This window comes from Schistocerca serialis, chromosome 2 (assembly GCF_023864345.2).
Source record: "Schistocerca serialis cubense isolate TAMUIC-IGC-003099 chromosome 2, iqSchSeri2.2, whole genome shotgun sequence".
NCBI lineage: Eukaryota > Metazoa > Arthropoda > Insecta > Orthoptera > Acrididae > Schistocerca > Schistocerca serialis.
The window spans coordinates 374,942,012-374,969,390 of NC_064639.1; the positions used below are offsets into that span (position 1 = coordinate 374,942,012).

At 42.5% G+C, this 27,379-nt stretch overlaps 1 protein-coding gene across 1 annotated transcript in view; it reads left to right on the forward strand.

Annotated features, from left to right (window-relative positions):
* LOC126455555 (rootletin) overlaps positions 1–27,379 on the forward strand; it is a 232,425-nt gene that overhangs the window by 202,358 nt on the left and 2,688 nt on the right. The window contains exons 30-32 of the mRNA XM_050091311.1: positions 2,426–2,671; positions 9,372–9,467; positions 9,573–9,897. Of these exons, the coding sequence (XP_049947268.1) occupies positions 2,426–2,671; positions 9,372–9,467; positions 9,573–9,866 (636 nt within the window). The 3' untranslated portion in view covers positions 9,867–9,897. The remainder of the gene's footprint in view (positions 1–2,425; positions 2,672–9,371; positions 9,468–9,572; positions 9,898–27,379) is intronic.

The window sequence follows — 27,379 nt, forward strand, 5'->3', positions numbered from 1 at the left end:
ATGAAGTGCACTTTTGTCGCTACTGGTGCATGGTCCGTGTCACACTCTGCACTAAGGAAAGAACGTGTGTGAAGAAAGTAATGCAGATCTTTCCTTTTAGTTAGAATAAGATTTAATTGGTGCCAATGTTTTAAGCAGGGGTGCATCCGGGAAACCCTGTGGTTCAGTTTGCCTTTAAAGTATGTATTGATGACACACAACTGATACTTTGCACAGAATTAAAGCAACCGTATATGATTTTCATTCATCTTGCCCACTCCATGCTTGCTTAGGCAATCAGGCCAAGTGGCAGAATCACTACCAATATGAGCATTTAAATCACCAAGGATGCATAGACGGTCCTCGGAGTGCACTCCTTGTACCACATCCCTGAGTTGTTCATAAAACTGACCCTTGGCATCTGCAGCTGAGGTAAGTGTTGGTGCTTGTACAGATATCAGCATCAGTGGTCCACTATTTGTTGTGAAATGCAGTCATAATGCATTCTGAGATCTCAATCGGGTTTTTGTTACAACACCGCAAGCCATTGCAGACAGCAAAACTGAGTCCATGCTGTCAGGGGCTAGCAACATCTTTGCCCTTCCAGAAAAGTGTAGATTTTTTCCCATATTGAGCCTCCTTCTGGTAGTGTGGTTTCCTGCAGTGCTGGGGTCTGACTAGCTGCAAGTCGATAGCAGCCGTTTTGTGAGCTCTTGGGAGCTTCCACAGGTGTCTGGGAAGCCTTGCAGCATAGTGGAGATGGTCCATGTACCGATGTGCATAATGAAATATCTTCACTTTTTATTTTGTTTTTGTAGCAGCAGGTGTCAATATTATGGTGACGACTTCTAGCAGTGCTAGTGTTCCATACACCAGATGGAACACTTGGCACCAGGACGGACCAGTACCTAACTGACCGGGGCTGCCCAGCTTGAAGCAAGCGGTGACTGGCCAGTGGACCTACTGGCCCTCCCACTGACAACAGCAATCCCTGTCACCCACTCTTACACCCATTAGAGTGTCCTCTCCATGGATGCTACTGCACCTGGAATGCAGATTTTAGGTGACATCGAGCTTGCCCAATACTCATGCCACGTTCTCGGCCTAGCTGACTGTTTCCACAGGAGCAAATATATGTGCTGTGTGGAATCAGGTTGGCTGCAGGCAATTGCCACTCAATTCCGGTTGGACTGTACTTGCGCCTAATGGAAGTGCCGATTCCGGGCTTTGGAGTTGTCCCTCTCCTATACAGATGGCATGCCAGTACTAACGAAGTCTGTATCTCCGAAGACAAGAGATGGGAAACAGGATAGGATAAGAGGAAAGAAAGGGCATTGTGAGACACACTTTATCTGACTGCTCTGCAGAGGCCTGTCCAGCTTGGGAGGCCCTGCCAGTAGCTACACTACTGCCGGCATGGCCCTCTGCTTCCCTGGAGCACGCAAACCTTCTCACCCACATGGACAGTGCTACTCTAAGGGTGTCTCCTTATAATACCAGTAATATAACATACGGTACTGAATAATTACTTTATTAAGCGATTAATAATTTTTATTCAAAGTAACAAACTTTTAAAAATTAACAGTTATAATTACTTGCTCTCTCCTGCTCAAATTTCCAGGTTGTCATTTATGAATTCTTCTACTGAATAGTAACATTTCTGCACTAGTTTCTCGTATAAGGATTTTTTCAGTGTTTCTAAATTTATGCTGAGCAATTCTCTTCCTTTCACTTTGTTATAAATTTTCATATCCATTGAGCACAAAGTTTTAAACTGTAGGTGGGCAGCATAAAATTATTTTGATTTCTGGTGTTGTAATCATGTTGAAAATTATTTGCTACAAATAAATCTGGGTATGTGAGAAAATAATGTTTATTGGTGTTTTTTCAAATGTTTTAAATGGAGCACCCACTATGAAATTTTCCCTACATGAACAGAAATGATAGTAACGTTTCACAACTACTTTCAGATTTTATTTATTTGTCTTTTAAGTCAATTCTTTTCTACCCGTTGTTTCTCAGTTAGTGAACATTTGTTGTTGTAAAAACCATTGTTTTTGTTAGCAGAGAGGTACAGTTGACTGTGAGTTAGACTACTGTGTGTGTGTGTAACTCTGAATGAGGAATATTGCTATTGTTTTGTATGTCTACCTGTGCTCAGCACCTCTTGCAGTTGGTGGTCCATCCTGTTATACATAACCACATTGCACCTTGAATTTTCCATTGATGTATTTATTCATTTAGAATTATATAGCAGAAAACAATATTACTTCAGCTTGGCACATTACCTTTTTTCCCGTCACAAGACATATCATATTCTCTAATTCATTATTGTTCATATTAGAGTTAAAACTCATCTGTAGAATATTCTTTCACTGATGTAAGACCAAACCTATTATTGTCTAGTGAGAATTGTGACCCACTTTATGTTTCCCCCTCCATTTAGGTACGTCAGTTAGAAGCAGAGAAACGCAGTTTGGAACGCAGCAGCAAAGCAATGTTGTCAAGCCGAAGCAAGAGCTATGAGCGACCAGAAAAGACGGATACTGCAGAAATTCAAGCAGTGGAGAAGGAGAACCGTGATCTGCGACTGCAAGTGCGGCGGTTAGAAGCACAGCTGGCTGAAAAGGAGTCAGAGCTGGCAAGATTACGTTCACAGCACTCTGACCAGAGACCAGATCGTTCTGCAGAGGTAAGGAAATTAATTGAGAATAAGTTTAAAAGCTGTCACCATGGATCCAACTCGTAATTTTTAAATGGAAGGAGGTCACTGATACATTACATGGATAAAGAATCACACGAGAATAACAATGGTGTCTTGCATTTGAGTATACCTGTATTCATTCACGAGTTACATCATGTTTTGTACAGAACAAGGCAAATGGTTGTAGCACTTAGAAGCTACAGTATGTGCTTGACATGTTTTCCAACATGATGTAAGGTGGTTGTTATACATTTCAGCCATTCCTCCTGGACTTTAATCAACACGTATACCACAATGCGAACACAAGCATCAGCAGTGTTTTCCCTGAAATATGCAATTTTTGCCTTCACATGTCTGCACAATTAGAAACCTAATAGATTTAAAGCAAGAAGTGTGACAGCCTCTCTCCGGTACCATACATCAAACTGTTTATTTATAACATTGAAAATAATCAATTTTTGACAATGTGATGTAATGTACTGAATACATTTAAAAAAAAAAAATGCTCACCAAGTGGCAGCAGGAGAACACACACATAAAAGAAGGTTATACATATACAAGCTTTCGGAGAATGGCTCCTTCTTCCGGAAGAAGGAGCCACTAGCTCCAAAAGCTTGCATAAGTATAACCTTTTTTTATGTGTGTGTTCTCCTGGATATGTGGATATGTCCAGACTGCTAACCCATAATGAAGTGAGCCACCATCATGGTGAAAGAAAGTGGGAACCTGCTGCCTTCAGACAGCAACAGTGGAACCATCTTTGGTTAACAACTGTAGATAACACACTGCTATCAAAGTACCTTGAATGAAGGGCCCAACAATATGAGAACTCTGTATTCCACACAAAACATCACTACAATGCATCAGCTGTCTTTCATGGATCAATCCTGTGATGGTTGACATCCGGCCAATTCGTATAAGAATTAGCTTCATCAGTAAATAGTATGTCATAGGGGAAATGATTGCCTTCATCCAGTATGTATGTCACCCAACCTGCAGACTAGACCCTACGATCCTGATTGTCTCAGTGAGAGATTATAATATTTTCATTTCATAAGAGTGTTATTTATGTGTGGCCAAAATTATCATTATTGGTGCACAGCTAACCCCAATTTCCTGCAAGATGCGGTGAGTACTAAACTGTGGACTGTTACTGAAAATTGCCAGATCAGCAATTGATGTTACTTTTTCTATAGACTTGTAGCGACTGCTACACACTGTCAGTGCAGTCGGTGCGTGCGATGGTCACCCACGTCTAAGTACACACGCGAGTGCAAAATGAAGACAGAAGAATGCCGACCTTATGCAGAGTGCTTTTGCCGCTAGGGTCATGGTGATTCACGTGCAGAGACACGCCTCATTTGCTCTTAGAATAGCAGAGCAACTACCAATTTTTACTCTTTGTTTTTTGTAGAGATTCTGTGACTTGTTGATATAGTAATGCTTTTACACAACTGCGAATGTGGAGAGTTAATAAATCTGTTTGAAGTTCCATTTAATCTTTGATTGTACGGAAGTTGAAGTGCGGGATTTTCCCACATAGTCAAACCTCCCATCAGTGGTGACCCCGAAGTGATTTTGCCGTACAGTATTTGCAAACATGGATGGAACTGTCTACAGTATCACGCCTGGCAGTGCGCCTCCCACACTTTTGGCCCCACAATCCCGTATTGTGGTTTTCTGAGGTGGAGGCAAACTTTTCCTACGCCGGAATAACCACCAATAACAAAAAATTTTCTTTGGTCATAAGCCAGCTCAACCAGCGATGTGCTGTGGAGGTGCAAGACGTAATAACAGCTCCTCCAATGGAAAACATGTATGACAGATTAAAAGCAGAGCTCATACATCATATACCAGCTTCACAGGAAGATTGCTTTCATCTGGTATTGACTCAAGAAGAAATGGGCAATAGGAAACCCTCATAATATCTTTCTGACCTTCACAACAATGTGGACATCGGCATCCTGACAACCTCCTGCACACGATTTGGAGCAACCCTCTGCTGGTCCAGGTAAAAGCTATCATTGCTATGCAGTCGGACATGTCACTGGACGCGGTCGCAGAACTTGTTGACCACTTTCAAGATGCCATCATGCCATGCTCGCAGGTCACTTCAAGAACTGTTTCTTCCAGTGTTCTGTCAATAACCTCTATGGTGTCACATACTGATTGCGATGCCCTGGCTGCCAAGATGGTCTCTTAAGTGCACAGATGGCAGCTTTGCTTTCACGCGGTAATACAAGCCTCCGTAGGAGGCGTAGCCAACGGCATTTAAGGTGTCGCTCCACTTTGCATACCACGTCAGTTTTGCCCCACAGTTTGCTGGTACCACAACAGATACGGTGAGCAGGCGGAAAAGTGTACAAGGCCATGCACATTCCCAAATGCGAATGATGGTCATCAGTAGGTGCCACTGACTGGCACAACACCTCTCGGCACCTATTTATAATGGATCGGACCTCAGGAATGAAATATCTAATTGATTCTGGATCTGATCTGAGTATTTTACTGAGGAAGTCACTCCGTTGCTGCCGGCCATGCACGGCAGTCAACTTATCAGCTGCTAACAATACAGAGATCCCAACTTATGGTACATGGCGTGAGGATGTGAATCTAGGCCTGCGCAGACAGTTAACATGGAATTTCACAGTAGCAGATATGGCTGAGGCAATAATAGGCGCTAACTTCTTAGCATATTTCAAACTTTTGCTTACGTATCTAATGCCTGCCTTATGAACAGCCGTAATGGTCTGACAGCCGTTGGATATCTCCACGATGCTAGAACCAGTAACATCAAGCTTGTGCAAGTAGCAAATGAAGAGTACCACACAATTTTGCAAGATTTTCCAGCCTTAACTAGACCACCGGGAGTGCCACAGCAGGTGTTGCACGACACTGTCCACGACTACTGATGGACCACTTGTGTCATGTCACCCACGCAGATTAGTGCCCAGGCGCCTTGCAGTAGCGCAAAGGCAGAGTTTGATCTTATGCTGAAGGAGGGACTCATTTGCCCATCATCCAGTCCGTGGGCATCAACATTACACCTAGTACCTAAAAAAGGTGGAGCCTGGCGTCTTTGCGGCGATTACCAAGTGCTCAATGGCAGGGCTATTCCTGACTACAACCTGGTACCGTTATTACGTGACTACAGTCATGATCTTCATGGCTCAACAATATTGAGCGTCATTGATTATGTGAATGTCTACATACAAATCCCAGTCATGCCAGAGGACATTCCCAAGATGGCTATAATTACACCCTTCAGATTTTTCATATCAAAGTTTATGACATTCAGGTTGCAGAATGCTGCACAGACCTGGCAGCAGTTTATAGATTCCATCTTGTGTGGGCTACCTATCTGCTTCACATAGCTGGACGATACGTTGGTCTATTCGTAAACCAGAGAACAGCACCATAGTCACTTATGTGAGGTTTTTAAATGGCTGGAGAAGTACGACGTAGTTTTAAACACTGCAAAATGCATTTTTGGCCAGCCTTAAGTTGAATTTCTGGGCCACCGCATGTTGTCCTCTGGTTCTGCACCAGTACCAGAAAAAGTAGAGGCCATCTTACAACTACCAAAGCCTACCAGCGAAAAGAGCTATGCAGATACCTCGGGATGCTGAATTTTTACCGGCACCATTTACCACGTGCCGCCGAGCAACAAGCACCGTTAAATGCAGCACTATGAGGCGCATGGGTATGAGATAATGCTCCCGTGCAATGGACTTGCTGCACATTTCCAGATTGACCAACATGGTGGCCGACTGCTTATCCAGAATATCTGGTGTTTCACAACCACTGAATATGACAGAACTAGCAGTCACGCAGCAAGAACACCCTGAACTACAAGCAATATTACGCGACGACAAAACTTCGATAAAATTGCAACTGGTCGACATTCCAGGCGAAACTGGCAAGGTCTACTGCGATGTACTGCACGGCAGATCACAACCATATGTATCGACCGCATTCCACCAAATAGTGTTCAATAACCTCCATAACCTGTCACCCTGGAGTGTACCCAATGGTTTAGCTGGTGTCAAAGAGGTTTGTGTGGCTGGACATGGACAGAGATTGTCGTCAGTGCAGTAGAGCTTGCCTGCACTGCCAGTTATGCAAAGCTGCCCACCACATGCATGTTCCAATAGGGGAGGTCCCAGATGGCAGTGCGCATTTCGCTCACATTCATATGGACGTGGTAGGACCACTGCCTCCCTCAGATGGCCATCACTATTTAATGACAATGATCGACAGGTACATGCGTTGGCCAGAAGCAGTACCTACGGATCACATTTCAGCAGAAATGCTAGCAGCAGCTTTCACGTCAACATGGCTCACCAGATTCGGTTGCCCTGTCCCTATTACAACCAACAGGGGGAGACAGTTTGAGTCTGAATTGTTCATGCAGGTAGCCAAGTTCTGTGGATACTCGCACCATAAGACCACAGTCTACCACCTGGCTAGTAATGGCATGCTGGAAAGATGGCACCGCACTTTAAAGGCAGCACTGATGTGCCACAAGAACACATGAATGTCAGCACTGCCCATTGTCCAACTTGGTCTGAGGACTGTGTTCAAACCAGACATTGAGGCTTCACCAGCAGAGCTTGTATATAGAGAGTCACTGCACCTATTGGGTGAATTCGTCGACACCACACAGATATGCGACGTTAACGATCAACCACAATTCCTACGTCATTTACATAAGACTGTGGACTGCATGGAACCAGTGAAAGCCACTAGTCACGGACAGCACACAATGTTCGTGCATAAGGATCTGGACACATGCACGCATGTTATGCTTCGCACGGAAGCCGTCAAACTGCCACTGCAACCACCCTACACTGGACCACACCTTTTGCTGTGCAGGAGTTTACATACCATGGACAGTCTCATTAATGGCAAACAAGCTATAATTTCGGTGATTAGAGTTAAGTCGGCATACGTGTTCAAAGAGGTGCTGACTACACTGCCAAAGAATTCGGGAGAGGAGAAGGAAGGGACTACAATCCATCCTCCCATTCCACCACCACCTCATCCACATCAAGACGAAGCAAAATTCACGACTCGCTCAGGAAGACACGTTCATTTTCTTGCCAGGTACAGAGAAGACTTACCATGCTCCGCTCTCACCAAAGGGGCTCCTACAGTGAATGCTGCACACTGACACTACAGTCAGCACATACAATAGTCACTCACGTCAAAGTTCGTGCTTGAGTGCGAAATGAGGACAGAAGAATGCTATCGTTAAGCTGAACGTTTTTGCCACTCGGGGTGCAGCGATTCGCATGCAGCGACACGCCACATTTGCTCTTAGAATAGCAGAGCTACTACTGATTTTTACTCTTTGTTTTTTGTGGAGATTCTGTGAATCATGTTTTCATAGTAATGCTTGTACACTACTACGAATGTGGAGAGTTAATAAATCTGTTTGAAGTTCCATGTAGTCTTTGATTGTACAGAATTTCAAGTGAGGGATTTTCTCACATAGTTGTACCTCCCATCAGACATTTTGGGTCATGCAGCTTCCAGTTTTTCTGCAACAAAGCCACCAGTTCCATGTGATTTTGTGAGAATTTTCACCTCTGCAGTGTGGTAATGAGGGGTCTATCATACTAGAAGGGGTTGAAACCCTGTGCATTAACATGGGTACTCATCTCTCCTGATATCTGGACAATCTTAATGCATTCAGCTTGTGTTCACATCATCAGCTCTCATGTCACATGTACACCCCAACCTCCCTCCCCCCCCCCCCCCCCAAAATGCACGCATGCGCGTGCACACACACACACACACACACACACACACACACACACACACACACACACACACACCAGTCATAACTAGAATTAATAAAGCTGTGCCAAATGAAAGGCACCAGTGCTTGTTTTATCCTCAAATCTTTCTTCTGTCCCTGGAAAAAATGGCACAATACAGAATTGTCCAAAGACAGTAGGAAATAATGTACATAAGTACAAGCTCGTTTTGTTTTTAGTAATATCCCTTTAAGTAACTGCTGTGGTATAACTATAGCTCTATAATAAAGACTACCCAAGAGAAAGAGCTTTGCAATTCAGTTTTGAAACACACAAATTATTGACATACACTATTGTGGAGTATAATGTTGTCCATAAGGGCTCTTTTTTAATTCATTGTGCACATTTAAACTAACAGTCTCATGGGAATGATGTCATTCCTTGAAATTTTTGAGACTGTAGTGCCCACCCACTTGGGAGGAAGGCAATTCAGATCCCTGTGTGGCTGTCCAAGCTTCAGTTTTCTGTGGTTTTCCTAAATTTAATTAAGACAAATGCCAGGATGGTTCCTTTGAACAGGACATAAGATTTCCTGCCCCATTCATTCGCAACTCACACTTGTGCTCTGCCTCTAATGACTTCATTGTCAACAGGATGTTGCACACTGATATTCCTCCTTCACTTCCTTTTTATTTCCTTTTTAAAATTACAGTTTTAGAAGTAGAGTATTTCACGATACTGAATGATTAGATGTTGTTATTACTGTGTTTGTATACATTCACAAAGAACTGGGGAGGAGGAGGGATGAGATGACAGGCCCGTTATGCTCTGACGAATGCAGTGTAATTAATGCATCTAATATATGCAGAAAAATAAATGGATGGAGATATATTACTTTTGAATAATACATTACTGAAATCTTATAGCTGGAAAGAGTGAGGGCAGCACAGCTACAAGCAGAACGCCTGTTGGAAGCTCGGGAGCAGTCTCACCGGCAGCAGGTGCTTCGTCTTGAAAATCAGGTAAAACCAACATGACATTTGTTCTGACGAATACAGTTAAATTTGGAAAATTGCTATATTTGTTTGGCACAGCTCATATTTTGAGTAGCAAAGTACATGTTTTAGATCCAATTATTGCGGGAGCAGCTGGCACAAGAAGTGAAGCGGCGGCAACTTTATGTACTACGGAGCTCAAGAACTGGTCGAGAAATGCAGCAGTTAAGACAGGCACTTGGAGATTCCTTACGCACAGTGGCACAGGATCCTGGACTTGATGCTCTCCTGCTGGAGCATGAGACTCGAAAACTTGATACAACATTAGCATCTGCCACAGGCACTTCACCACAACCTCCAACCTCAACCCTTGCTCTTCCTCCACCATCATCACATCACTCATATTCTGATGGGCAACCAAAGTGATCTTAATGTCTGTTCTAAATGAGATGCACAGGTAATATTTCTTATTAATTTATATCAAGTATTATGTATTATTAAATTTTGATAGCATTTTTGTAGCCGTTAATCCATTTTCAAAATCTTTCAAAAGCCAGTGACTTTAGTCTGAAACTGGTTTGCGATTACAAACAGACCCCCCCACATTAACCCTTGAGAGGGTGCGCTGATTTTGATAACACGAGCAGGCGTGCAGCATACTGTGTACACATGTAAAGAATAGCCATCTTTATGTTATGGTGGTAAATATGTAAGGGGAAAAGCATAGTTTAATCTTAATTTAATTAAACAACAATAAAATAAATGTACATAATATGTGGTGAAACACTGTGTAATTAGACAATAATGAATTAAACTTTTATTTTATCGCTCTGTTGCCATGGACAAATGTTCCCCTTTAGTAATGACCCACTCGAAGTATTAAACAGTGCATTTGCATCAGATCTCAACCACTTGCTTATTCAATTTCTCATTATCTCATAGACAACTGCCTCATTGTGGGACTGTGCTGCTAGCTCACAATGTGGGTAATTTTTTTACATGGATCATATATTTTTTTGACCTAGCTCACTGTTTATTTTATATTACCGCTGCTCACTTGGACATATGACAACACAATTTATCACTGAGGTAGCTGAACCAATAATGAAGGAATAGAGTTAGCTGAATCAGTAATGAAGGAATAGGTATGGGCTATAATTGCAAAACAACAGTGGAACAATGCAAAACAATTTTATTTTTGTTTGGTGCACTTTATACATAGGTGCGACTGCTCGAGGGTTAAGATAATTTTTGTGGTGAAAAATCTGTAGACATCTATTGCTGTTTGCTACAGGGATACTAAACATGCAACATGCAGTTCTATTATAGCATTAAATCTTTGGGGAAGGCTTTCCACTAATTTTTGGTGTTGGTTGGATTTAGGTCATGGCTTTGATCAGGCTAATGATGTATATCAGCTTGATTTCTTTCAAACCTCAGTGTAGTGTTCCTCCTTGCTCTATGGATAGTAGATGATACAGAAAAGTTTCTAGCAGTTGCCACACTTGGGGAGGCTTATTATGGTCTAAAAAGTTGTTTTTACTATTAACTTGAACCAAGACAAAAAAAAACAGCTGCAAACCATGAATGACAACCTACATTCACTATAGACACCACACTATCCAGGTCCACTCACACCCACCTAAGTGATTCTTCAATCCATAAAACATATAGACTATTCCACTATTCTTGGAGGAAGCAACTCATTGTGGAACATGGGCTTTCAGAATTTTGTGAGGAAGGCTCTTTACAAAGCACAATAGAAGGTCACCCATTGCACTTTGTTGATCACTTCTGTAACACTCTCAAACTAACTGAGCAAAGTGGGACAGAATTGCGCAGCTCATCTTTGAATCTTTAACATTCCTTCCATTAATACAACTAAGTAACAGTTCCAGATAAATGAAAAATGGTCAAGAACTGGTGAAACATGATTTTTGCATTCAACCTCTTTTGTGCATAAATTACACTTTCTAAAGATTCTCCCAATAAATTTCAATCTGAGATCTGTCTTTCTCATGACTAGATTTATGTGGGGCTGTAATCAAATGATTTCAAATCGGTTGAGCTCTTTTGTTGGCTGGATTATATATATATTTGTCAGGGTCAGTTGCCAATCTTGCCGTCAAACCCTGATTATGCACAATTCTTTGCATTGAATAATAAGCTGTCATGTTCCTGTGTGTCATCTGTGAATAGTACCAAAGAGCTAAAGATTTTATCCACCAGATAATCTACATTACTAAACGGCTAACATGTGGCATGATCCCAGTTTCAGGTTTCATATTCAGTGGCTTTCAAGGGCAACAGAAAGCTGATTTCCATATTTTTACATTTATTGAGTGAATTTAAAAATTTGAAATGCTGTCATAATCCACTCACCATTAATAGCTATAATGTCCTCCCCTGGTAGCTGAATGGTCAGCATTACGGAATGTCATACCTAACGCCCTGGGTTCGATTCCCAGCTGGGTCAGAGATTTTCTCCTCTCAGGGACTGGGTGTTGTGTTGTCCTTATCATCATCATTTCATCCCCATCAACACACAAGTCACCAAAGTGGCGTCAACTCGAAATATCGAAATACTTGCACCAGGTGAATGGTCCTTCAGCAAGGTCCAAGCAGGCACACGGGGGGAGGGGTTTATTAGTTATTGGGAGCTCCAACGTTAGGCGGGTGATGGGGCCCCTTAGGGAAATAGCGGAAAGGTCGGAGAAGAAGGCCAGTGTTCACTCTGTCTGCTTGCCGAGGGGTCTCATCCGAGATGTGGAGGAGGCCCTGCCGGCGCCGATAGAGAGCACTGGGTGCACGCGACTGCAAATTGTTGCTCATGTCGGCACCAATGACTCCTGCCGTCTGGGTTCAGAGGTCATCCTCAGTTCGTACAGGCGGTTTGCGGAATTGGTGAAGGCGGAAAGCCTCGCTCGCGGGGTGGAATCAGAGCTAACTATTTGCAGTGTCGTTCCCAGAACTGATCGCGGTCCTCTGGTTTTGAGCCGAGTGGAAGGCTTAAACCAGAGGCTCAGACGATTCTGCGGAGATCTGAGGTGCAAATTTCTCGACCTCCGCTATCGGGTGGAGAAATGTAGGGTCCCCCTGAATAGGTCAGGCGTGCACTACATGCCGGAAGCGGCTACAAGGGTAGCAGAGTACGTGTGGAGTGCACATGTGGGTTTTTTAGGTTAGAGAATTCCCTCCCTAGGCCTGACAAGACGCCTCCTGAAAAGCGGCAAGGTAGGAGTAGGCAAAATGAAACAGGGAATAACAAGATTAATGTGCTAATAGTTAACTGCAGGAGCGTCTATAGAAAGGTCCCAGAACTGCTCTCGTTAATAAACGGTCACAACGCCCATATAGTACTAGGGACAGAAAGTTGGCTGAAACCATACGTAAACAGTAATGAAATCCTAAACTCAGATTGGAATGTATACCGCAGAGACAGGCTGGACAGTGAAGGGGGAGGCATGTTTACAGCGATAAGAAGTGCAATAGTATCGAAGGAAATTGATGGAGATCCGAAATGTGAAATAATTTGGGTGAAGGTCACGGTTAAAGCAGGCTCAGACATGGTAATTGGATGTCTCTATAGGCCCCCTGGCTCAGCAGCTGTTGTGGCTGAGCACCTGAAGAATAATTTGGATAATATTTTGAGTAGATTTCCCCACCATGTTATAGTTCTGGGTGGAGATTTTAATTTGCCAGATATAGACTGGGAGACTCAAACTTTCATAACGGGTGACAGGGACAAAGATTCCAGCGAAATTTTTTTAAGTGCTTTATCTGGAAACTACCTTGAGCAGTTAAACAGAGAACCGACTCGTGGCGATAACATGTTAGACCTTCTGGTGACAAACAGACCCGAACTATTTGAAACAGTTAACGCAGAACAGGGAATCAGCGATCGTAAAGCGGTTACTGCATCGATGATTTCCGCCGTAAATAGAAATATTAAAAAAGGTAGGAAGATTTTTCTGTTTAGAAAAAGTGACAAAAAGCAGATTACAGAGTACCTGACGGCTCAACACAAAAGTTTTGTCTCAAGTACAGATAGTGTTGAGGATCAGTGGACAAAGTTCAAAACCATCGTACAATATGCATTAGATGAGTATGTGCCAAGCAAGATTGTAAGAGATGAAAAAGAGCCACCGTGGTACGACAACCGAGTGAGGAAACTGCTGCACAAGCGAAGGGAACTTCACAGCAAACATAAACATATCCAAAGCCTTGCAGACAAACAAAAATTACGCAATGCGAAATGTAGTGTGTGGAGGGCTATGCGAGAGGCGTTCAATGAATTCGAAAGTAAAGTTCTATGTACGGACTTGGCAGAAAATCCTAAGAAATTTTGGTCTTATGTCAAAGCGGTAGGTGGCTCAAAACAAAATGTCCAGACACTCTGTGACCAAAATGGTACTGAAACAGAGGGTGACAGACTTAAAGCCGAAATACTAAATGTATTTTTCCAAAGCTGTTTCACAGAGGAAGACTACACTGTAGTTCCTTCTCTAGATTGTCACACAGATGACAAAATGGTAGATATCGAAATAGACGACAGAGGGATAGAGAAACAATTAAAATTCCTCAAAAGAGGAAAGGCCGCTGGACCTGATGGGATACCAGTTCGATTTTACACAGAGTACACAAAGGAACTTGCCCCTCTTCTTGCAGCAGTGTACCGTAGGTCTCTAGAAGAGCGTAGCGTTCCAAAAGATTGGAAAAGGGCACAGGTCATCCCCGTTTTCAAGAAGGGACGTCGAACAGATGTGCAGAACTATAGACCTATATCTCTAACGTCGATCAGTTGTAGAATTTTGGAACACGTATTATGTTCGAGTATAATGACTTCTCTGGAGACTAGAAATCTACTCTGTAGGAATCAGCATGGGTTTCGAAAAAGACGGTCGTGTGAAACCCAGCTCGCGCTATTCGTCCACGAGACTCAGAGAGCCATAGACACGGGTTCACAGGTAGATGCCGTGTTTCTTGACTTCCACAAGGCGTTCGATACAATTCCCCACAGTCGTTTAATGAACAAAGTAAGAGCATATGGACTATCAGACCAATTGTGTGATTGGATTGAAGAGTTCCTAGATAACAGAACGCAGCATGTCATTCTCAATGGAGAGAAATCTTCCGAAGTAAGAGTGATTTCAGGTGTGCCGCAGGGGAGTGTCATAGGAACGTTGCTATTCACAGTATACATAAATGACCTTGTGGATGACATCGGAAGTTCACTGAGGCTTTCTGCAGATGATGCTGTGGTGTATCGAGAGGTTGCAACAATGGAAAATTGTGCTGAAATGCAGGAGGATCTGCAGCGAATTGACGCATGGTGCAGGGAATGGCAATTGAATCTCAATGTAGACAAGTGTAATGTGCTGCGAATACATAGAAAGATAGTTCCCTTATCATTTAGCTACAAAATAGCAGGTCAGCAACTGGAAGCAGTTAATTCCATAAATTATCTGGGAGTATGCATTAGGAGTGATTTAAAATGGAATGATCATATAAAGTTGATCGTCGGTAAAGCAGATGCCAGACTGAGATTCATTGGAAGAATCCTAAGGAAATGCAATCCGAAAACAAAGGAAGTAGGTTACAGTACACTTGTTAGCCCACTGCTTGAATACTGCTCAACAGTGTGGGATCCGTACCAGATAGGGTTGATAGAAGAGATAGAGAAGATCCAACGGAGAGCAGCGCGCTTCGTTACAGGATCATTTAGTAATTGCGAAAGCGTTACAGAGATGATAGATAAACTCCAGTGGAAGACTCTGCAGGAGAGACGGTCAGTAGCTCGGTATGGGCTTTTGTTAAAGTTTCGAGAACATACCTTCACCGAAGAGTCAAGCAGTATAGTGCTCCCTCCTACGTATATCTCGCGAAGAGACCGTGAGGATAAGATCAGAGAGATTAGAGCCCACACAGAAGCATACCAACAATCCTTCTTTCCACGAACGATACGAGATTGGAATAGAAGCGAGAACCGATAGAGGTACCGAGGGTACCCTCCGCCACACACCATCAGGTGGCTTGCGGAGTATGGATGTAGATGTAGATGGAAGGCCCTAGCCACATGGCATTTCCATTTCCATAGCTATAATGTTATGTTAAAGGTTTAAAACAATATGTCATATATTACAATTAGAAGTCCACCTGCTTAGCTGAGTGGTAACATGTTTGCCTACCATGCAGCGGGCCCGGGTTCGATTACCGGCCGGGTTGGAAATTTTCTCCGCTTGTGGGCTGGGTGTTGTGTTGCCGTCATCATCATCATCATCATCATCATCACCACAGACTCGCAAGTTGCCCAATGTGGCATCACCTGAAATAAAGACTTGCAACTCGATGGCCAAACTTCCCCGGGCGGGGCCCCCGGGCCTCCCGGCCATCAATGCCACACGATCATTTCATTTTTACAATTAGAAGCTGTGTATACTGTATTTACTTGAATCTAAGCAGCACCTGAAAAGTGAGACTCGAAATCAAGGGAAAAAAAATTTCCCGAATCTAAGCTGCACCTGAAATTTGAGTCTCAAAATTCTAGGGGAGAGAAAAGTTTTAGACCGCACCTCCAAATAGAAACAAAGTTGGTCCATTGTAACATGAGACACAATTTCGGTCTAATGGATGAAGATACAGCTACAGTAGTTTGATTCAAGACTTAAGCTTAGCAGTTAAGCTTTACCAGGTAGCCATTGCAATACGTCAGGTACTCTGTCTGTATTTATAAGGGTACCCTTCCTCTTTTACGTGCTTCGCCTGGTTTAAATTGATTGCTTATTTTGCTTTGATCTGATAAGTGCCATTCTCTTTGTTATGGGTATTTACGTCTCTCTAAGCTGAAAATGCATTATTGTACTGTGTCATGGATTGTTTGTCACATTCTGGTAATGAGGGGTTACGACCTGTCGCCACTTGCAGCATGGCTTGCTTTTGTGCGCACTACTGCCACTTACAATAAAAAAAAGAGAGGAACAGTCTCATTAGCGAAACAATGGCAAGAGACTGCTATTTATTGTTACTTACACTGCTTGCTTTCTTTAATAATGATCAACAAGAACCAAATAACAGACTGCATGTGGTAGAAGATGTTCTGAATGAGAGTTTAGCGAAAATTTTTCTCCGTTTGGAAAGCTCTGCAGATGCCTCTTTTGTACATTACATTCTGCACAAAAATTAGAGTCATCTTAGATTTAAAAATCTAATCAGCTGCTGTGCTTCATTTCTGGCTGTATCACTATTCAGCATAAAAATAATACAAATATAAACATGACATGATATGTATATTCTTCCGTGTTTGCTATTGTCTCACTCTAGTTTCGTAGTTTATTAAGCAAACAGGATTTAAATGAGATAGCAGCAAACACGAAAGAATACATGGCATAATGTTTACATTCGTATTATTCTTATGGTGAATGCATATGGTTCACAATTCATAGAAGTTCCTATTAGCAACCATCTCGTCACAGGTAGGAAAAAATTCAAAGCGTAGAGTTGGCCATATTGACATACATCCCAAACGGTCTTCCCAGTCGGATGTTCATCGTAGATTTTTAATGATGACTTCAAATGCAGAGTGTGTTGTCGTTGTCTTCAGTTCGTAGACTGATTTGGTGCAGCTCTCCATGCTTTTCTATCCTGTGCAATGCAGAGTAGCAGAACTTATAAAATAGGAATGAAAATAACTTACAAATTAAATGCTGAAATGTAAAACAAAATTTTATTAGGTTTGTAATATATCTTATACGAAATGTTTAAAATATCAGTCATGATTCTGAATCACTATACTCGATTCTTTGTTGCTCATTTCTTCATACAGATCATCTTCCTCCATACCATCTAGTGCATTGGATATTGAACATTTTTTAAATGCTTGTTGCACAGCCTGATTTGGAACACACTTCCATGCATCATAAATCCATTGGCACACTTGCGACAAACTTGCGCAATTTACATGTCCTGTTGGTGTCAGTTGTCTGTCGCTTTTCGAAAGCCAGTCTGTGTTCATACTTTTAAGCTTATCCTTAAATGATTTATTCAGACAGATGTCAAGTGGTTGCAGAATTGATGTCATCTCACCTGGAATTACCGCCACGTCCATTTTGCTTTCCTCTAATTTTTGTTTTACTGCAGGTGTTATATGGCCTGCGTACGCATCTAATACCAACAGACTGCGCTAGGACGATGATTCCACACACGCCTAATCCATTCCAGCACCATGTCCTCCGAAAACCACCCAGTTTCGTTTGCTGGTACAATTACAGTTTTTTGAAACACTTCCAATTTCGGTAAACTTTTGCTTGAAAACTATGAATGGGGGTAATTTATGTCCATCTGCTGTGCAAGCAAGCATGACGGACATCCGCTGTTTTTCACTGGTTGATGTAAGAACACTTAGGTCTTTCTTTCTTTTGGCGTCAACCGTATAATTTGATGGCAGGTCAAAATACACGGGAGTTTAGTCAGCATTTCCTATCTGACTAAGAACATATTGCTTTTCTGTGCGCCGCCTAATTATCAAGCGCTGAAATTCTACAAGTTTTTCTTCATAATTTTTCAGCAGCTTCTGTGCCCAGCACTTAATAAACAGATCAATTCAGCTGCGACTAGCCTTAAAATTTTTGATTTTTTGCTCTCTAGCAATTTCATTGCCTTAATTTTTAAAATTTCGGCATTCACAGGCAGGAATTTCTGAAGCTCTTCCATAACAAATTCATTTAAAATCACTTCTAGTACATAGTATCGGCCACACTTTGACCCACTAAATGCTTTTCTGCTACTTGAACATTCAAATAATTTGTCTCCCTGCTGTCGCCATCGCCTGACGTTACTCTCATCAATCCCGTATCACAGACCTGCAACACAATTAGGACTTTGTTCTGCAAAAGAAATAACTCCCTTCTTGAATTTGGCACTATTATGAAAGCGCTTGATTATGGTTCACTAACACCAAAGAAGCACTTAACGAAATTCCACAAAAGCAATAGGTGCCGCTACGTGAAATCTTAATGAGCCCCAGTGTATCAACTCGTGCAACAATCCTAAAGCCTTGTGCATTGTTGGTATTTTTATGTAAAGAAATTTATTTTTGTTGCTATGAATATTTGAAAGGCTGCTACATTCAAAGATGAACAATACAGAATTTCTATTTACTTCGTTGGAGATCTATGAAAATGCATTGGTCGAAACTTGGGGCGGAGAAAAAAAGCTCGTCTTCTACCTTTCTTTTTAATTTATTTACTGACGCAGAGGTTTTGGCACCATTATTTATCTTTGTGCCAGCAAACATGCCTGTGAAGCGCTACTCAAATTCGATGGCAGAATTTAGTTTTGGCGGCACTTACCAACATTTTTCAGAACTTCCGCTTACTTTGCACTTGATTCTAAGCTGCAGGCGGTTTTTTGGATTACAAAAACTGGAAAAAAAATGTGGCTTAGGTTCGAGTAAATATGGTATGTCCTGAGGCATGGTGCGCAAATTACCCAGACTATTTTCATCCAGTATTTGAGAATGAGAGCACGTAGTGACTTTCAACAAACTTCACATATAATTTCAAACCATCAACAAACTTTTTCTTGCTGACACCCCCACAAACTGGTCAAAGATAGAAAATTTATTACTGACTACATCTTTGCTGTTCATTCATGGGTGTGCATGTTTTTTAAAAAAAAATAGGGTGGAGCCCCATCATACCTGCACTGGCATGGTGACCGTAACAAAAGTTGTACTGTCACCTATGGGTTTGTAGTGTTTAATCAAGGAATTCGTACGATGCGTCTGTGATGTCACATAGGCCTTGCCGGCCGCTGTGGCCGAGCGGTTCTAGGTGCTTCAGTCCGGAACCATGCTGCTGCTACGGTCACAGGTTTGAATCCTGCCTCGGACATGGATGTGTGTGATGTCCTTAAGTTAGTTAGGTTTAAGTAGTTCTAAGTCTAGAGGACTGATGACCTCAGATGTTAAGTCCCATAGTGCTTAGAGCCATTTGAACCATCACCTGGGCCTATCAGGGGATAGAGTTGGTCGAAGGGTAGTGGTTTTGAAGGGCAGAGGGGAGAAAGTGCCAAGGGAAACAAACCTCTGCGATAGTCGCGTCAGGTTGTAAGGGCAGTAGCAGTCTCTTGCTGTCTGCAGCAGATCATGCAAGGGTCAGATTGTATTAGAATGCACTAATGATTGGGTATATGTATTGGTACCTAGTGTAGTTTATGTTGGAAATGTGTTATACTTCCCTGCAATTGCCAGTTCTTTTGACTGCGGCTCAGATAGCAGTACTAGTCAGTGTCTGTTATGCAGGGGCTCGCTTTATTGTGTGTTTGCATGATAGCATAAATAGTCCCTAAGGAGCAGTGTCTTTAGGCCCTTGTGTTTCCATCTTTAGCTGTGATCATAGTTCCCCAGATTTTGGATGTGAGGGTTGACCGAGTGACCAGATTTTCTATACTGCTGTGTGGGTGTGGCATGTTTTTTGAACACCTCTGAGAGAGTCTTCAGATTGTGTTTGTTGTGAAGAACCACTATACGAGTATGTCTGGTAGCGTTGCTTATGATGCATAGAATTTTATTCTGTATTTTCTGAAGGCAGTTAGGTATTGTAGCTGCTGCATATCCACTCCTGTCGAACATTGGGTATAGTTGTTTAAGCCTCGTGTTAGCTCTGTTGGTCATGTATGAATGTGGTGCCCCAAAGTAAGCTTCCTCTCGAGTCAGATGCCGAGGTATCTGACTTTTGCACAGAAGCATATTGAGCACTTTTATAGCGTTATCTGTCTACAGTAAACAAAACTGCCTTGCACTTCTCAACATTTACTTTTTAATGCACTATCCAAGTGCTGTCTGTAGTCCCCTGATAATGTGCGATGGATTACAGTCTTGCACAAAGACGGCAGTGTCATTCGCATTCGCATTCGCATGGCTACCATCATGCTGCGTGTTGTTGGGGTATTATTAATGCTTGGATATGTTATGCTGAGATTGTTTGCTCTGAATGTGCATATTGAAACATCTGTTTGTGAGCAAGACATATGAGTCCAATGAGGAACCCAGCATCTATGAGTTTGCGTATGAGGCCATTGTGCCAGAGATGATAAAAGGCTTTTTTGATGTCTAAGAACACAGCCCCAGTTGCTTTCTTCGTGTTGTAGCCATGTGTCATGTACTCTACCACTCTTAGGAGTTGTTGTGTTGTGGAGTGGTGATTCTGGAAACCGAATTGCTCCGTACACAGGGTATTATTGTCGATACTAAACCAAGTGCATCATTTTAGTATTACGTTCTCAACAACTTTCGCTCAGCAGGCTGATATGGCAGTAATTTTGTGGGAGGGGGTGGTCTGTCCCTGCCTTCATGAACATCAGGACTTTGGCCGCCTACCAATAGGCAAGGAAGTGTTGGTGTTGTAGGATGGCATTTGTGATGCGTGCAAGTTATTTATTAGCTTTAGGCATGAGCTCATGGAGGGCACAGCTCTGAACGCCATCATGACCATGGACTTTCCTAGGTGAAGATTGCTCAGTAGAGCATGTAATTTCATGAATGATCGTGCGTTCGATTTCAATGTGCGCTGGCTGGACTATAAGATGTGTAACCACCTGGTTAGCTTGAAATGTGAACTCTGGATTGGAAGACATCATATTCAGTGTTAAAGACACTGCTAGTGTGGTGGTCATGAGCTCTGCTTGCTCCTCCGCAGAATATGTGGGGCCGTCCGAACCCTGTAGCATTGGTATGTAGTGTTTTCCTGTTGTGAAGTGTCGAGCTAGCTGCCATATGCCAAGATACATGGTATCGAGCCCAGCACGTTTTTGGTTCCATTGTGTGGCTTTAAATGTTCGTATTTTATTCCATATGATACCCTGGAGCCTGTTAATGTGCAGTTTATACAGTGGGCACCTGGTGTTCTGCCAGTCTCTCCTGAGACGGTTTCTCAATGAGATAAGGTCTAGAATCTCTGGGAGCAGCGCCATAGAGTGGTGTAGCTATTCATACTGTTTATCAAGACTGTACCAACTACCACAACTACTACAACCAACTAACTACTGTATCTGTACTACTAAGCAGACTGAATCCAACTCAAGGCCCTCAAGGGCGCAGCATTCATTTGCTGGGTATGGGCTGTGTGATCCTGGGGTTCCCGAGCTGTGGCTGGATGATCCCTGGGTTCCCGAGCTGCGGACTGGTATGCACTGCCAGGCCTCTTGTCGCCGTAAGCTCTAGGCATGCTTCAGTGACCCGTGTGTGCGGCGTGTCAGGGAATGGCGATCTTGGCTTGATGGCTCAGATGGTAAAATCCTCCAGAACAAAAACCTCAATCTCATGGGCTTCTGCCCAGTGATGAGATGCATGGCTTTGAGGTGGAACAGTGTCATTACTGGACACCCTCTGGAGAGACTGCTGCTTCCCAGTTGTATAAGACTTACCCATGCCCACAGGGCTCTGTCTAGATGGACTTTTATTTCCCTAGCTGCATGTCAACAAGTGACGAACCTACGAAAGGCCAAAAGCCTTGGGGAATGTGCCATTGAGACTGAGCTCCATACCACTGAAAACTAAAGTAATGGTGTTTTGATGTGCAGAAACAAGGCAAACATCCCCAAAGAAGACTTAAAAGTTGAGTGGGCCCTAGAAGGCATTGTAGATGTGCAGAATATCATTAAAAGGTTGGAAGGTGATGTAATCAAACCCAACAGATTCATCCTCACTTTTAATAGTGCGAAACTCCCGTACTGTGACTCCATGTCCCCAGCCCAGTGCACTGTTTTAAATGCCAGCACTTCGGCCACACCTCTCTTGGATGTAAGAGAGATCCCACTTGTGGCAAATGTGGTAAGGCTGCCCTGAAAGAGTCAGATGCTCATCTCCTCCAAAGCTTGTGAATTGCTCTGGGGCTCACCTCACCTGGATTAGAGTCTGCTGTGTCTTCCTGGAAGAACAGAAGATACAGAAGATCAAAACGGCAAAATGTATCCCCTATGGTGAGGCCAAAAAGATCGATGAGGCCATGCAGCCCCCCTTGTTTGCTACATCCTTTGCTTTGGTTGTTAAACAACTAGTTCAGAAATCCAAAATTGCTACACAGACAGTGTCAGCACTAGTATCTGCATTTGTCATCACAATTTTTCTTCTGCAGTTACTTTGAAGCCTATACTTCCTCCCAAAACATCAGATAAGGCCACGGTAGGTGATGATGCAGAGATCCCTGCTCCTCCAAAGATACAGTTTGGTCCTCTGTCCAGCACTGCCACTACCACTGCCACATTTGTGGCTCTGAAGCCTACCCAGGGCAAAAAATCAAAGACAGAGGCAAAGACTCGGCTACTGATGGAGGCTAGAGGTAAGCAGTCTTACAATTTCAACATTGCTCTCTCTGACATTCTCATAATTCGTGTTCTGAGTTGATGGAGCTTGATGTTGGCCTAGGGCACTTATCTTGCCCCAAAACCGAGTCTCAACCCCAAGACTGTGCCTCAACCCCTACAGGCTCAACCCCTGATAAACGACTCCCTTACTGCAGTGGAATGTTAGTAGTTTCAGTACACATGTAGAGGAATTGAAACTCCTGGAAAAGTTTACAAGAAACACATTTTAAAGCCACTGATGCCCCCACTCTTGGGGGCTATACCCTTCACCGAAAGGATGACCTGACTGAGGGCAGAGCCAAGTGTGTTACTGTGTTTGTCAATTGCACACACCACTCCTCTGCTCCTTCCTTGGTTACTGACCCAGAAGCAGTAGCCATTGCTGTTCATATGGCTCAGAAGATCACTATCTGCTCCCTGTATTTACCTCCAAAGGATGGCGTAGACTCCGAGGCTCTCGCAGGCCTTATTGCACAACTCCCCTGTCCATTTTACCTACTGAGTGATTTCAGTGCCCATAATGTATTGTGGGGATCAAACTATACTTGCCCCAGGGTTCGATACTTGGAGAACCTCATATCTTAGAGCTGTGTGTCCTCAACATAGGCAGTCCCACTCATTCCTCGGTTGCTACTGGGTTGACCTTGCCATTGACCTGTCTTTCTGTTCTGTAACCCTTGCAGACTCTGCACAATGGGAAGCAACTGATGACCTCCATTCCAGTGACCGCTTCCCACTGTGAATCTGCCTACTGGATGGAGGACTACTTGAACAGAATCCAGGAAGCCACCAAAATGTATGGTCAACTGGGCTAACTGGATGCTATTCAGCCAGCTGGCTGTGTTTGAACACCACGACAGGATCCAAGAATGGATGGACCACATCACACAAGTGATCTGTCATGCCAACAACTTATCCATCCCTAAGCCTTCAGGTGATCCAAGGCTTGATACATAATTAAGGAGAGCAAGAAAAGGTCATGGCAAGTGTTTCTGGACTCCATCAGCCATCATGTTCAACAAAAGAATGGGAAACCATCAGGAAGATTTTTCTGGTAAACGAATGTGTTTACCAGTAGCAGTAGTGCTGGAACAGGAGTGTCTCCAAACAATTCCTGGAGACATCACTCAGATTATGGTAGAGCATTTTGCAGTGGCTGCTTCCAATGACAGCCAGAATCTGGAATTTTGCCACTATAGTGTGACTGCAGAGGGGAGCAAGTTGGACTTCAGATAACACAAATCTGAGTCTTACAACTGATCTTCCTCCTTGTGGGAGCTGTAATTGGCATTATCTGAGACTCCTTGTACTGCACCTGGTCACAACTAAATCCAGTACTGCATGCTTCGGCATTTTCCAGTGGCTTCAAAGGAAATCCTCTTTGAATGTTTGAATTTGATAGGGCAGACAGGTCACTTTCTCAGACCTTAGAGAGAGAGAGAGAGAGAGAGAGAGAGAGAGAGAGAGAGAGAATTTTGATATCTCTATCTACATGTCCCATTAGTCAACGGAGTGTCACCTTAATGAACTATGCAGGAAAGACTCTGGAGCGATTGACGGTTTTAACCGCATGCCTCTATGGATACTGCAGAGGACCAGAGTGATTTTAGGTTTGGTGGTGTACAGGAGATATTGCACTCGTGCATATATTTTTAATACATTATTTTACGACATTTTAATGGAGCACCACAACTCTACAGCTGCCTTCAAGGATCGGTCGAAACAGAGGGACTCCATTGGTTGTCCTGTCGTTTTCCCTGAACGTGTCCTTGGGGTCCAACTGCCTCGAGACTTTACTGTCTTCAGTACAGAATTATATGTGATCTTGCAAGTATTGGAGCAGATGAGGTGTGCTTCAAGTGCTAAATTCTTTGACTGTTCCAATTCTCTGAATGCCCTTCACTCTGTACAACACTTGTAGGCAGGAGATAAAGTAGTCCAGAATATCCAAGACACCCTCCTCCAACTACTATGGCTAGGGATGGAAGTCTTTTTACTTGGTACCAGCACACATGGCTACTGCTGGGAATGAAAGGGGGGATGCAGCAACTAAGGAGCTGTACTGTGATTCTCAATTATTTCAGTGTGCCATCCCCCTATATGCTATCACATTGCTGTTGAGGTACAGAGTCTTGCATCAGTGGGAAGGCCATTGGTTGTAAGTGACAGACAGTAAGCTGCATGTGTTAAAGCTCACTACACAGCCTTGGCATACCTCCTTTCAGCCATGAAGATGGGATGCAGTTGTCCTTACGCACCTTCACATACACCACAGCCCTCTGCTGCATGGCTTCTTGCTTCAGCAAGAGGATCCTGCAATGTGTGGTGCTTGTCGCGTACAGATCACTGTACGCCACATTTACTAGGCTGTGTTTTATTTTCAGACCAGAGGGCAGTGGCAGATTTTCTGGCAGTTCTGCCCTCTGTTTTAAGTGACATTGAAACAAATGTCATTAGAGTTTTGAGGTTTTGTGATCTATCCAACCTGTTTCTGAAAATTTTAGGGAGATATTCTTGTTGTGTTAATAGGTGACTGACTCACACGTTTTTTTTTTTGTTTTGTTTTTTTTTTTTGTTTTTTTTTTTTGTAACTGGTCAGGGAGTCGCATATTCCTGTGCCATTGTTTTAGCTCCTCTGTCTCTTTACTTCTGTTTTCATCTAATATGTAGCACCTTTCACTGTATCTCCTTCATTTTGTGGCATATGATAGGAAGTGATTGTGTGGGTCAAGGCGAGTGAGGTAGGAGTGAATGAGTGAGTGTGTCAACATTTTTAGCGCTTTTACACTTATTCATTTTTTCAATATTAGTAAGGGCGCTAATAATGTTTTCATTGAGCACACATACACCCCAACAACAACAACAACAACATGTACCTCAAGCCTTGAAAATGGTCTCAATTTGAGAAGGAAAAGAGTCCAAGATTTTCTTCAGGTACTCCATTTGCCACTGAAGCCATTCATTAATTGATTATTAGATCTTGTAAAGCTACCAAATTGTGGTGATGTTGATTTCTATATTTCATCCACTGCTCCACATACTCCCAGACATTTTCAGTTGGGTAAGGATTGGATGGGTTTGCTGGCCAGTCAAAGTGTCTGTTTCTGAGTGTTTATCAAATCAGAAACATGCACAGGGAGCCCTTTGCACATGGCTCCTGTCATCAGCTGTTTGTGCTTGCTGCAACAAAAGAAGTCCTAAATCATTCCTCTTGGAGCACAATGGTATTCTAGTTACAATTTTTGACTGATCACCTTTAAATAAAAACTTATACACCTCCAATAAATTTACATGCTTGATTTATTAATGGTCTGCACTAAAACTGCTGTAACTTCCTCTCCCCCCCCCCCCCCCTCCCTCTCTTGCTCTTCGTGTGTATGGGTGGTTGGGGGGGGGGGGGGGGGGGGGTAATAATCCAAAATGATAAATTCATTATTGAGACAGTTACTTCAGTTAATGTACAATGACAAATTACATATTCACCCATTTTTAAGTGCAACATAATGCCTTACAAAAATAAGAACAATGTTTGATATCCATTGAATTTTAACAAATTTAGTTTTTCTATGTAAAATCTTGTGAAATATGATCTGCAAACAGTTAGTTGTTAAAAAACTTAAGATTTCTTCCTTCTTGCATAATTACTTCAGTTGCTAACATTTACAAGAGATCTCACTCGGAAGTAATATATTTTAATTTAGTTGGTTCTTAGTAAATTATGGTATACATTAGTGAACAGATATATTATTACTTTGTCATTTCTTCCCAGTAGCATAAATACATTATTGTAGGTTATTAAAATTTTGTGATATTCACAAAACACACGGTATTTAACATCAGTTAGCATACAATTCATAATTATATCTTACAATATTAAATAATAAAAAATAAATGTGAAATGTAGTCACATAAAATAGCATAAACAACCCAATATTGAATTGATATATTTTCTAAACCCTTTTACTGCTATGGGCTTGTATACGTATCCTGCTACACCATTTCCCAGGCGTTTTGGACTTATATAAGTGCACCATTTAGATTTTTCTACAGTACTATGGACATCCGAAAGCACCTTGTACCACTGGCCTCTCACTGTTGTGGACTAGTTACTTCCATATCCCAGTTTTGAAGTTTTATCATACAACATATGTGCCTCATTGTGTTCTATCATTCGCAGAAAACTATGTTTCAATATCTTGAATCATTTATGGGATATGACAATTTTATGACCACGTTATTTGAGATGCACAGGGACATGAATGGACATGTCACATGCGAGCGTCCTTCATATATGAAACCCAATAACTTGGGAACAAAATGAGATATACTTCTGCTCTTAATTTTAAATAAAATTTTTGATATCTTATCTACATTTCATTGACTGCTGTGTATGAGCTAAACTCAACCACACACAAAGTTTACACAGTGCATTTTTACTCTGTGAACTTTTTAAAATTTCATGCAAAGTTTCATTTAATTTGATGCAGTGCAGTAAGTGTGATGGACAATGAAAAGAAATTCAGTTCTTTATCGAGTGAAGGTATCAGACTTTAAGATGTGCAAATTTTTTACACCTA